Source organism: Seriola lalandi, unplaced genomic scaffold (assembly GCF_002814215.2).
Source record: "Seriola lalandi dorsalis isolate HSWRI2012SDOR001 ecotype SW California unplaced genomic scaffold, Sedor1 jcf7180002054945, whole genome shotgun sequence".
NCBI lineage: Eukaryota > Metazoa > Chordata > Actinopteri > Carangiformes > Carangidae > Seriola > Seriola lalandi.
This window is the reverse complement of record NW_019525496.1, coordinates 778,112-789,741: the sequence shown is the minus strand read 5'-3', so window position 1 is coordinate 789,741 and position 11,630 is coordinate 778,112. Positions and strand designations below refer to the sequence as shown.

The 11,630-nt window shown below is 40.2% G+C and overlaps 1 protein-coding gene across 1 annotated transcript in view; it reads left to right on the top strand.

Moving 5' to 3' along the window:
• The first annotated feature begins 2,498 nt into the window (after positions 1–2,498).
• The window catches only part of inpp5l (inositol polyphosphate-5-phosphatase L), an 18,873-nt gene continuing 9,741 nt past the window's right edge, over positions 2,499–11,630 (top strand). Inside the window, exons 1-4 of the mRNA XM_023394112.2 lie at positions 2,499–3,003; positions 9,073–9,114; positions 9,527–9,627; positions 10,122–10,209. Coding sequence (XP_023249880.1) covers positions 2,944–3,003; positions 9,073–9,114; positions 9,527–9,627; positions 10,122–10,209 — 291 coding nt within the window. The 5' untranslated portion in view covers positions 2,499–2,943. The remainder of the gene's footprint in view (positions 3,004–9,072; positions 9,115–9,526; positions 9,628–10,121; positions 10,210–11,630) is intronic.

Genomic DNA, 11,630 nt, shown 5'->3' with positions numbered 1-11,630 from the left:
TAGTCCATTCATTAAGAATTTATTTTGGATGCTTTTAGCATTGTCCCTTTAAGGCCCATGGCACACTAACAGTGATGTAGGATGATGAACATCACAATTGGTTTTCTCACTAAAACAGTTATAATTGCAATTAGTTGATACATGCTCATCCTATTACACTCCCTAACAGCCATCATGTTTCCATCGGCTTCCTGCTTGTGCAGTAACCATATCGCCTAATTTATTTGAGGTGAACTCTAAAAGCTCTGTCTTTATTTCCCCCTCATCAGTGATCTTTTTCCTACTTGGCAACCTCTTCGAGGACGTTTCAAGGAGAGTCAGAGTGGCTCCCGGTTAGGCTGAGGAACATGGTGGACAGCCTCTTGGGTTTCTCACTGAGGCTTTCCTCCCTCTAGTTTGCTGTTATCAGGGATAGTCATTTAGATCATGTCAAAACTGTTCATCAAAATAAATGTTCAAGAATGTGACTCTACAGTTGACTTGAGGGTTTCTTTTTCTGTGTGCATTTCTCACACCGTCAGTCACCTTTGTTTTCCCGTGCTGCAGGTGCAAAGTTTCTAAGCATGTTCTTACAGGACATGACATGATTACACCCCATGACATGGTTGTCAGGTGAATGTGGGGATTTGAGTATAATATTGTAGATACACTTTAGAGTAACTTTACAGTAGTTGAAGGAATTTTCTACCGATAAAGATAAAAAACATTTTTTAAGAACCGTTACAGTAAGTACAGCTATAACAAACATAATACTTCTTTAATAATGTAGTATTTAGAGCAGTGGTTCTCCATCTTTTTCACATCAAGGACCCCTAAGCTGACACAAATTATGCCACGGACCCTCATCTGATAAGATTTTTGCTTTCAGATGTTTTATTACAGAAAGAGTTTTGAAACTCATGGCCAAAATAGTCATGCATCCTGTCAATGTGGATGGAATTATAGTGCAAATAAATGATTCGCCTTTTTCTTGGGAATGCCCCTCAAGGACCCTGGGGATCCCCAGACACTAATTTGACAACCACTGATTTAGAGTTTTTAGAGCCTCCATTTTCGCCTATCTCATTTAAGAGATTTGGTTATTTATTTTACTGCCAACTGTTTTAAAATCAAATCAATCCTCATTTGATATTTCTGTAATGTAATGTTTTTGCTCCCAACAGTCCTGCCTTGATTAGCTGTAGCTTTTCTCTGCTATTCTTGGCAGGCAAGTCAGGACTCTGGTAACATTTCCTGTCTGATTTATTTTCCAGTGGGCACCAAGCTACAATATTCAATCTGGCATGAAGGTTGATAGCTTTACTTTGAACACTGTATTTTGCATTTATTCCCTTAGCTGACTGTTAGAATGGAGTCTTTAAATAAGATCTATTTCCATGAATGTATATTACTGATTCTTTTGCAGCTGCCTCATCCATACCCAGGGCCTGTCCTCCTGGCTGGATTAAACTGCCTCAGTCTCCTTTCAGAGAGGTTTCCCTTTTAACTGTCTTTGTTTCCGAACCAGTGATGGACATGGCAGTATTCTTTTGCGTTACTTTCAAATGGATCTGTTGAAGTTGGTGAATAAAGCACACAGTGCTCAGAGGAGGAGTAAGAGGAAGCGGGGAGAGGAGCTCAAAAGGTTGGCTGTGTAAACCTCGCCATGGTTGAACAGCTCACTAACAGCACTATGGAGAGCCAGAGTTAGGCCCCCAGCAGTCTTTGTTTTACCCTGGGCTGGAGCTCAGACAGTGAGATGGCACCGATCCATCTACTCAAAATGAGAGCTTTACAGCTCCGGCTCTGGGTAAAGAACAAGCTACTGTGGCTGTGTTGTAAAATATTGTGGTTACTCTGCTTTTGCAATGACTAGAAGCTGTAGGAGGCAGGCTGTTCCCATAGGTCATTTGTTGTTGTTGTAATTTGTTACAATGTAAGTAAAGGTAACAGCAATGATTACTGGTGAGCACACACCTAAGGCAAAGTCATAGATAAAGATAAGACCCCACCTGTAATATAATGTTTCAGTGCTGAACAGCTGTAAAACAGGATAGGGACAAGAACGGTTCAATGAGTGAAAGCAAGCTGCCTTTAGTGGGAGCATATTTCATTAAAAGAAAAGAGTTTTACAAAAAGAAAATGACTAACTTCCTGTTGAGACAGCACACAATGAGCCTGTGGTATGTTGAGTGGTGAGTTGAGAGCTGTCAGGTATTTCCTCAGGTAGTCAAGTTATTATGTACAATGGCATTTTATGTCATCTCATGTTATTACGGTAGGCTAATAGTATAGTGCTCAATGCATTAAGAAAAGTGGCTAATTAGTAATAGAAGCCACATACTCAAGACTATGTGACTCTCTAACATTATAGGATCTCCCTCGGAGCACTTTGAATTTTGACGAGTTTGATGGCCACGTTTGCTCAGCGGTGATAAACTTGACAGAACATAAGGAAGACAGTAATTGACTGCTCACAGCCAATGGGCGGAGCAGCGCAGGGCAACACACAACACAACACAACACCGCCTGTATGTAAGTGCCTGGTCCGGTTATCAGAGCGGTTTGTCAAAGCAGCAGCAGATGCACCGTCCAGCCGGGTTTAAGTCTGCTAAGAAGCCACTAGTCCAATTAACCGAGGGGAGGCGGAAATCCGCGCACGCAGGCTGTAAAAACAACTTATCTGCTCCTCCTCGGCTCGACGATGGATATGAGCTCCGCTCCGGTGTATGATGACAACCTGATACTACGACAGCCCGCCATCAGCAGACAAGTTGGAGCAGGAGCGACACGGTGTCATCAGTGAGATGCTGGTGTAATTTTGAGCGGTTGTAGACGCGATTCGGGCTCTCACAGTAAAGCCTCTGTAAGCTCCTGGAGAGAAGCTGTCTCAGGCCCTGGGCACGCGTCATTTGGCGACGCTGCGGAGTTTCCTCGGACTGTTTGTGAACGCGGATCGTGAACATGGAAACATTCACTGATGTGCTGCTTGTCACCGCAAATGTCGGGTCACTCTTTGACAATGTAAGTAGGCTGTTAAGAGTGAAATTAAAACTACACCAGGCGGTAGCGCTGCCAGACGATTATACTTAATGCTGATAGGCTGACAGATAAATACGAGGGAACAAGAGGTAGGCTAGGTTTTTACCTTGAATGGGCTCCATTGCTAGTTTACATCAACAAGATACAAGGATGTAGCAAAGTCTGTTCAAGTCTCACGCGCTTAACGGCCTTTTACTCTCATTATAATAATAATTTGTAGGCTATTATGTATCTAATAGCTCACAGTCGACTTACTCAGTCGTGTTTCTTTGTCAGCTGTCAGTAGCATGTGCTCAATAGTATTCATCCTCTGTCGTTTATTTTTTTTTTAAAAAAGGCACGAGCCAAAGTAAGTTTCACGCCTCACGTGACCTACTCACAGTCAGCGTAGACTGTGACCTGTTGGATACTGTGATACTGAAAATTGTTCACCACATATTGACAGGTGTCAAAACCTAAACATATATGTAAAGTGTTAAATTAAATATTTAATTTTCAAAGCCATTATAGATAGATTAAATAAAATACTCTTTAAGAATTACTTAAATTATGAGGAAAAGTGTTTGTCTGTTGGTGCTACCTGTCACGGGAAGAACATTTTAGCCTACATGAGGCTTCCTGGTTAAATAAAGGTTTTGAAAGATTTAAATAACAGTCACAGAATCTGACCGTCCTCACATGTCACATGTAGACCAAAACCGGATGTCTTGACTCCCATGTTTAGGCTACTTCTTGATAAATTTGTTCTCATTTCTTATATCCCCCCTAACTGTGTGCAGTCGATCCCTGTTAAAAATCACCGGCTTGAATGTTAGTACAGGAAGGATCTGTGTCACTCAACAGTCAGTTTACAGTATCCTTATCATAAAGCATTTACAGCTTCAGTGGTATCACTATATTTACATTATTTTATTTAAGTTGTAGTTTATTGCCTTGTATTAGATGTTTGTATCTTTAAGGAAACACAATAAGAGCATTTTTAATTAGGGATTAAAGAGTTCTGACTGTAGTCTAAACACTTGGCTAAATATCCAAGGGTTTTCAGTTTGGGCCTAGGCTGGGTTGACAAAACTTTTAGACGAAAGGAGGGAGGAAGGCTCTTAAACTCATGGAAATTTGGCTCAGGACCATGTTTCCGGTTGCCCGATCTGGCTGCAATGAAAACATGTTAGATCCCATTGTGGGAGATATGTAAACAGATGAATATCTTTCCCAGGGGACTTGAGCTTTTTCTACTTACTTTGGCCCCTCTATTTCTATAAACAAACACTCCTAAACGTTCACTCAGCCTTTGGGATAAGAACAAGACCTTAAGCACATCACAGGATAAATCCTATAGCTTTACAGTATTGGAGTAGCCGAGTGTCCCGTCAGAGCAGTGAGACTGTCAACTCTTAACGGCTGCTCTGTGCCACATTTCCATGGTCACCATAGCAGTACCTTGGAGATTGCATCTATTGTTTCTTGTAGCTTGTATAATGACTATTTGTAGACTCAGTTACAGTGGGTAGATATTTTTATTACACAATCTTTCCCTTTATTTATTTATTTACATAGTGTTAGACAATTGATCATCTGCAAGAGTCTTAGTTATGGGAACGCAATATTGCCAAGGACTCATATCAGCTAATTTCCCCAAGAACTATTAAACAGCTTGGACCAACAAAGCCTTTCCTTAATCATCATGCTTAATCATTATGGCTATCAATTTCATTGGAACAGTGCTGCTGTGTAAGCCCGCTTAGGACATCTCTTGATCAACATGCCTGGTCTTGTTGCGTGGCACAGGGCTCATTTTTTTCCACACATGGGGAGATGTGTTTGTTGTTCGATTGCGAGTGTGGAATTCTTTATGTCTTTTAGGATTTCCCCAATCTCATTTTTAATGTACTGTATTTCTCTGAGTTGTAATAAGCAAGCAGAGTTGCACTGTGAGTATAGTTACTGTATGAACTTTATCTTTAAAACATGTTACAGTTACGTATAAATGAATCAGGGTTGCCCTGTGTTTGTGTTCATAAGCGCTTACAGGCTGTGTTAGTTGCCAAAATCATGTGAGAGGAGTCCTTCACGTCACAATGGCTGAGCTGCAGTCACACATGCTGCACTGCCATGCAAATACACTATGCAAAGCCATTTCTCGGGTGGCATGAATGCAGCTGGCTTCGCAGAAGATTGTGCGTGACCCTGTAACTACACTACGGCCAAATTTTGGCGCTGGTGTGTAAGTAACGATGTGCAAATGCCAGAGTTTAGTTTACGGGGCAGTTGTTTATTGATGTGTTGCTTATTGCCTTTAAAAGGCCAGAGAATCCAGTTTTAGACTGAGGGAGGATTCTCTGGGACAAGTCAGAAATGCAATAAGCTATATTACCGTCGGAACAAAACCTTTTATTTTACAGTCATATTCATCACACCCACCATGGAGACCTGTCAAGGTTGTTTTTTCTGTCATAGTTCAATAAATTTACTAATTCCTCATATTACCACTGAAGATAATAATATCTGAAGCTACGATAACAAGGCAATATTGTATGAGGAGGTAACTGATAAACTGAATCTCAAGATCGTTTTTCCTTCCCTATACTGATCTGAACTTGTATATTGGCCGATACTGAGTATTGATCCAATACCATTGTGTTAAAAAATGTAAAATAACTGCCTTGCTGTTGTATGCCTCTGCCAACCAGCCAAGTTACAGGAAATTCGGTCACAATCTCCCCTTCCTGAGTTACAGCATTGAATGTTGGCCAGAAGTGTTTTTGCAGAACATTATCGTGTAACAGTGAAGCTGTCCTCTGACCGGCTGGATATAGAATGTTGTTCCTGATATATCATCGCATTCACAAGAACGTGAGGTCACTGTGACGCTGAACTTTGATGTTGGCACACAAAAATCTAATCAGTTTAGTTGACTTGACTCCAAGTGAATGTTTGTCTGAATCTGAAGAAATTCCCTCATGGTGGTTTTGAGATATCACATTCAAGAGGCTAAAAAAAAGTCACAGTGACCTACCGCCAAAGACTAATCAGTTCATGCTCGAGTCACAAGAATGGAACGGTCAGACGGTCATCCTGAAAACATAATGCCTCCGGCCCTGGCTGTGGCGGGCACAGAGGCATAAAACCTTTTCACAGCTGTATATTCGTAGTATTTCCTGGGAAACTGTAGTTTTATCTTGGTGTGAAACTATAAAGTTTATAAATAAATTATGTGGTTTTGGATCGGTGCATAGACTTGTGTACTCACCAGTACTCGATCATGTATTTTAGGAGTATCAGAGGCATTTCCGATAGTAGTACTCGATTGGAACAAATCTACTTGAAACCCCACTTAAACAGACAAAATCGGTCTATTCTTCTATGCAAATTTTGTCCAGTGCAGCGTCGACATCTACAGTGTAAATTGAAGTCTACCTGTTGCTCCAAACAGGGAAGGATCTGCTAATATTTGACACATTGCTGTGTGTTAAGTTTATCTGCCTGCTTTACTCATACATGTTTTACAGTAGCCTATACTCAACTGTCAAGTGGCCATGCAATATTAAACGCACCTTTCAGGGATGAAGTGTGGACGGTGGCCAGATTATGACAGGTGCAGCTAAACTTGAATGAGTCTACATCCTGGAACACACAACCGATGGAACACACAGGATAATATTTCCAGAGAACCCTTATTGTTTGTTTTAACCTGCTCAGAGTTAATATTAGCACAGAGTATTTCATGTCAGTGATTCATGACTTCTTGACTTCTATTTGACCTGTTTTTTCCTGTTAGCTAGCAATTTAATTTTAAACCCATAAGTTGTGATTAATCTTTTTAGTTGATAAACACATTCCTTTTCTGTATCCTGTTTGTGCAGTTGGAGTTGGACTTCATAATTAAAGCTGATCTACAGTTTTTGTATTAACAATGCTTAATGTAAATGTCGCTTGTGTTGACAAAGCCACGGATAATTATCACCTGGCTGCTTATGAAAAAGTTCCCTTCTGATTTACAGAGCAAGTTTACTAGTATGATTGACTCTAAAAGATGGAGACAGTGTTAGAAGATAGAAGTGTCTGAGCATTAGCTATTTAACTTTGGCTAGCTTGCCAGCTAAAATGATCATACAGTATATTCAGTGATGCTACAACAGTAGGTCTATGTATATATAGGTATATGGATAATTAGCATTGCAATGGCTGGTGCCATTTTATGACAGAAATGACCTGCAGCTAGGTTGCCAGCTGAAATTGCTCCACTGATATGTAAAAAGGGAAATGTTGGGTGGAGATTAATGATTAAATGTTTGCCACCAAAAAGCAGGACTAGGTCAAAACCTAGTAAATGGCTGGACCGCGTCGTAGGCTATTTGCATCCTGCCTTGTGTCAGCCGGTTTCAGACCTTCATCTGTTTGCTTTCTCTCCTTACTCTCTGCATTCACATATACAGTATTCTAATACAGCAAATAATACTGCTGCTCTCCACTGCTAAAATCCTGATTTTATACACCATATATATAAGTTAAAGACAAAGACTGTGCTGTGATTTCGGCTATATGTACTTTTAAAATCGTCACTCAGAGAGAAAGTTAAAAGCTTATTCAAGTCAGCTGCCATGTGATCAGCATAGAGAGGTATGTCTGCGCAGCAATACCCGAACTCGTGCTCGTGGGGCAATATAGCAACTCTTCTTGTTGGCACCAAATCATTTTGAAAAAGCGACAACTAATGTTGAAACTCTCAGCCGGCCGACCAATGATATAACCTTATCTCTTAGGCCCTGTTCAGACATGGTATTAACATCCGTCTCGAGTGAACCAATCACAAGTGGACAGCTCTAAGTTCAGATGTGAACCTGCCCAAGACGCTTTGAGGATGCATCTGAGATCTGATCACCCAGACCACATTATTTTAGCAGTGTGAATGCAAATGTGTTTTGGGCCATATTGAAGGATCATCTACTCAACTAACGTCCTCTGTCACAGTCTAATTAGTCCCGTCATAGATTCATAATGAACTGAAAATGTTTTACTTTTTCAGCTGTCACTTATTAATGTTAATTCCTTCAGTAACTTGATGTCCGGCTCAAATTAAACTTGGCAGTTGTCGGCCTGTGTGCTCTCTACATGCAATTAGCACTTGTCAAAGATAGTTTAAGAGGGAAGCTCCACTCTACAACACCTCTGTACAAGCACAAATGTGTTCATTTAGTTCATACAAACAGAGTGAGACGTCTTCTTTCCAGTCATATGACTTTCTTTCATATCATATTAGTAATTTAATTTTATAGACTATGTTTTTGAACCGTGACCTTCAGTATTTGTTCAGTGTCAACATTGTGATGACTGTTATAATTACATAATTATTAAATAAATAGAGAGAATAATAATTAAAAACCTAGTGTAAATTTGACAAGTGGTCTTCGCAAAAAAAAAAAAAAAAAACATTTTTTGGGAGGGTGGGGGGTTTGGTGTTGTCAGCAAACTTTGTTTCCCTATTTATTTAATAATTGTGTAATTATGCAGCAGCTGCTGAAAAAACCCTAGCACCTATGCTAACATAGTTGGGGTATGCTAAAAAAGGTTGGGGTCACTTTCTTTAACCTTTAAAGTTTAATCATTAAAATTATTTAACCAATAGTGTTGTTATTGATATATTCAGTAATATTTTAGACTTGTCTGATAACTGTTTACTGCATTTGATCAGTTTCGGGGCTCCACAAGTCACTACAGCTGTTGAGCATGGTCGATCATCCACAGCCAAAGAGCTGCACATCAAGAGTTGATAACAGAGAACAAAACAGAGCTAAATGAGAGAATATCGGACTTCAGGTCGAATCTTGCTTCATATGTGCTGGATATACTAATAGGCAACTCTTTGCTAACATGTTTGCCCTAACATCTTTATAAGGAAATGATACTGTATGTTAATGTTATGCTTACAGGTTGCTTCACTGCCCCCAGGTGGCCAAAATTAAATGAATGCAGGCTTAATATTTGATCTTGTACAGTTTCCTCCAGAAACATTGCACGCCTTTGATGATTTTTCTCTTTGTCATTTTATAGTTGGGTGAAATTCAAAGTGAGTGGCTACAAGAATTGTATAAGGTAAGTCTGGGCCTCCTGGGTCCTGCATCAATAATTCACAGTTTTAAACATTTGCCATTTACTATCATTCCTGACAGTGTCATAATTTTCTCTTGCATTTTGTAGACAGTCTGGTGCAGTTCAGCCAAATATAAATTGTGTTACATAGTTGGTTCTAGCCCACTTTGATAGGCTTCCGGCATCATCACACTGGTGACATCCCATACACTGCTCCTTGTTCTCTAGAAAACAGATACTGTGCTGATAACTGATAACACAGCCACATCAGGCTGAGTGCAGAGACTAACAGTAACAGTCAAGCTCCACATGACCTCTAATGGATCGTTAACTTCATCCTGTAACACACAGTGTCGACCCTCTTCACTCCTCGTTACACCGTAATGTAAGACCTGTTTGCTGTGCTTTGTTACAGACTATCCACAGCTACAAGCCACAGTTCATCGCCCTGCACTTCCAGGAGGTGGGAGGGAAGGACTACATGGTTAACATGGGCCATGCAGACAACTTTTTCCGGTAGGATTAATGTGTTGATCACAATCCATGTTCGCCTGGAAAGTCATATTCTCCCTTCACCGTGTATTTGATTTTATCACCACTGCTAATCAGGATAGTCCTGTCTCTTTCTTTATAAATTTCTTGGATCCAAAAGCATTTTTATCGATAAATATTATATAATATATAATAATATAATTATCTGTCTCAACCAGCCATCATTCAATATAAAGTATGTCAGAAAACTGAAAAATCCCATCACAATTCCCTAAAGCCCAAGCTGACATATTTGAGAATTTAGAGCCAGCGAAGCTTTAAACATTTTAAAGCAATAATGCTTTACATTTGAATTAAGAATTATGAAATAATTATCAAAATCATTGCAGATTAATTTTTTGGCGACAGACTAATCAGTTAATCGTCAAATATCTTCATTTCTACATCCAAAGGAACAAGCTTTTTTTTTTTTTGTTCCGTTGCCTAATGATCGATCTGTTGTGGCCTGTTGTTTCCAGGAGCATCGAGTCCAATGAAGAAATGAAAGACTATGACAGGGTCTGCATCTATGTGGACAACCAGTTCCAAGCAGAGGACGTCTTCACCGTAAGAAACACACACTTTGTTTTCTCAGTCAGAGTAGTTCACACCTGCTTCCACTAGATGGGGTCCTCCTCCATGTTAGTGCTCAGTGGCGGCTGCAGGGGTTGTGCTGTGGAGCTGGATGTAAACCCCAGTGGAGCTCCAGAAAAAGTCATTTCTTTTGTCATAGACTACAACATAACACAAAATTTAGATTGTGAAACAGGTTATTTTAAGGAATGTTAAAAGAAAATGAAGTTATGCACATATGCATATGTCATTAAACTATTGGCCTTGTTTATATGTGTGTATTTAATCAATTTGAAGGTATGGATTCACTGTGAAAAAACAACTCCCTGATACGAACTGAATTTTTTTTTTTAATCAAGTCAAAAATCATGGAGACTGGAGTAAATTTAGTGTGCTAATAAAACAAAGTAAATCTCACCACAAATCTGACTGTAAAAGTCAGATTTGAATAAGTGCAATGCTCATTGTGGGATGTTTTGGTCAAAACGAAATTCCTGATGAAGACCAGGAAATTAGAAATAAGAGAATTACAGGTCTAATTTCACACCTCTAATAGGTGTGCAGATCTGTCTTCCTTATCGTAATCTGATGTGTTGTGTGTTTGCGCTAACGGGTTGGGTTTCATACATTAAGGCCCACTGCACAAGCTCAGACACGTGTAAAATCACAGCCTTATATAAGTGACATAGATCTCAAAGATATAGTGTACAACAATGGTAGTAGTTACACAATATGGGCACAGACAGAGGAGATATTCTTAAAGACAAGTTTGTTAAGCACTGGTGTCGCTACCTACATCTCTTATCGTCATCTATTGTTGAACCCTGAGTCTGTCTCTGTAGCTGAAGACTGAGCTGGTGCTCTTCATGCTACTAAAGTGCCATTATGGAGCTGCCGGGACATTGCTTGGGTCATGGGCTCAGCCTCAATCACCACACCTGTCGTGAAAGCCATTTCTGGCTTCCAACTTCTCTTTCAGTGACCTCACACAGCACAAGCAAGTTTTCAGCCTCTTTCTCGGAACTGAATTGTGTTTGTAGTTGCTCATGACGGGTTTGTCAGTATTAGTTCGTCTGAAAATCTGCCCTGAGTGGGAGTAACACCTCCCCGGTTGAGAAAAGTGGCATCAAGAAGAGTATCTCTTAAGCTATTAACCCTTACTCCTCCCAGGTGATACCCTCACACTGGCTGCCTGACAGTAGGGGTCAATGGCTGCATCTGTAGACTGAAGGTGCGTGAAGTAAACACGAGAAAGTCAATGGCCAGGTGTGGGGTGGGGGTGGGGGGTGAGGGGGGGGCAAAGTCAATACATTTAACTCGAGATTAAAACTATTGATCCCAGCCTATTTCTGCACGATAAATAAAGTGTGAGGGTTGGAAGACAGCTGGGAGTTAAGTTTCCCCTGCGCTGGAGT